The following is a 1,391-nucleotide window of genomic DNA, read 5'->3' on the forward strand; positions in this document are numbered from 1 at the left end:
TCATAATATGGTTCGTGTCATTCGTGTCTCGTGTTTTATTTTAAGTTTATATATTACTACACAGATGAAAAATTTAAGGTCAAATACGTAAAGGAAAACGTTTAATCTAATTTATCCTTTTATAGATCAACTAGATATTCTACGTAAGTATAAGTTACAAGTTACTTGCACCTAGTGGTATATTTTAATTTATATAATGTATATCTGTACATCGGACCACCCACATTCCATAATATGGTTCGTTGTCATTAGTTTACTCGTGAATTATTTTAAGGTTATATATTTATCACACAGATGAAAAATGTAAGGTCAAAACCTTAAATGAAAACGTTTAATCTAATTTATCCTTTAATAGATCAACAAAATAATCTCGGTAAGTATAAGTTATAAGTTACTTGCACCTAGTGTTATATTTTAATTTATATAATGTATATATGTATATCGGACCACCCAAATTCCATAATATGGTTCGTTGTCATTAGTTGTCTCGTGTTTTATTTAAGGTTATATATTTATTACACAGATGAAGCATATAAGGTCAAAACTGTAAAGGAAAACGTTTAATCTAATTTATCTTTTTATAGATCCACTAAAAATTCTAGGTAAGTATAAGTTACAAGTTACTTGCACCTAGTGTTACATTTTAATTTGTACAGTGTATATATGTATATTGAACCACCCACATTTCATAATATGGTTCGTTGTCATTAGTTGTCTCGTGTTATATTTTAAGGTTATATATTTATTACACAGATGTAGAATATAAGGTCAAAACCGTAAATGAAAACGTTTAATCTAATTTATCCTTTTATAGATCAACAAAATCTTCAAAGTAAGTATAAGTTACAAGTCACTTGCACATAGTGTTATATATTAATTTGTATAATGTATATATGTATATCGGACCACCCACATTCTATAATATGGTTCGTTGTCATTAGTTGTCTCGTGTTTTATTTTAAGTTTATATATTTATTACACATATGAAGAATATAAGGTCAAAACCGTAAAGGAAAACGTTTAATCTAATTTATCCTTTTATAGATCGACAAAATCTACTAAGTAAGTATAAGTTATAAGTTACTTGAACTTAATGTTATATTTTAATTTGTATAATCTATATATGTATATCGGACCACCCACATTCCATAATATGGTTCATTGTCATTAGTTGTCTCGTGTTTTATTTTAAGTTTATAAATTTATTACACAGATGAAGAATATAAGGTCAAAACCGTAGAGGAAAACGTTTAATCTAATTTATCCTTTTATAGAGCAACTAATAACTCTAAGTAAGTAAAAGTTATACGTTACTTGCACCTAGTGTTATATTTTAATTTGTATAATGTATATATGTATATCAAACCACCCACATTCTAAAATATGGTTCG

General features: G+C 26.7%; 1 protein-coding gene across 1 annotated transcript in view; it reads left to right on the forward strand.

The window, feature by feature from the left end:
* Nucleotides 1–1,391, forward strand: part of LOC115034135 — a 5,676-nt gene that overhangs the window by 574 nt on the left and 3,711 nt on the right. The window contains exons 2-7 of the mRNA XM_029489915.1: nt 94–143; nt 356–373; nt 585–602; nt 815–832; nt 1,045–1,062; nt 1,275–1,292. Of these exons, the coding sequence (XP_029345775.1) occupies nt 94–143; nt 356–373; nt 585–602; nt 815–832; nt 1,045–1,062; nt 1,275–1,292 (140 nt within the window). The remainder of the gene's footprint in view (nt 1–93; nt 144–355; nt 374–584; nt 603–814; nt 833–1,044; nt 1,063–1,274; nt 1,293–1,391) is intronic.

The sequence above is a fragment of the Acyrthosiphon pisum genome, chromosome A2 (genome assembly GCF_005508785.2).
Source record: "Acyrthosiphon pisum isolate AL4f chromosome A2, pea_aphid_22Mar2018_4r6ur, whole genome shotgun sequence".
NCBI classification, from domain to species: Eukaryota; Metazoa; Arthropoda; class Insecta; order Hemiptera; family Aphididae; genus Acyrthosiphon; species Acyrthosiphon pisum.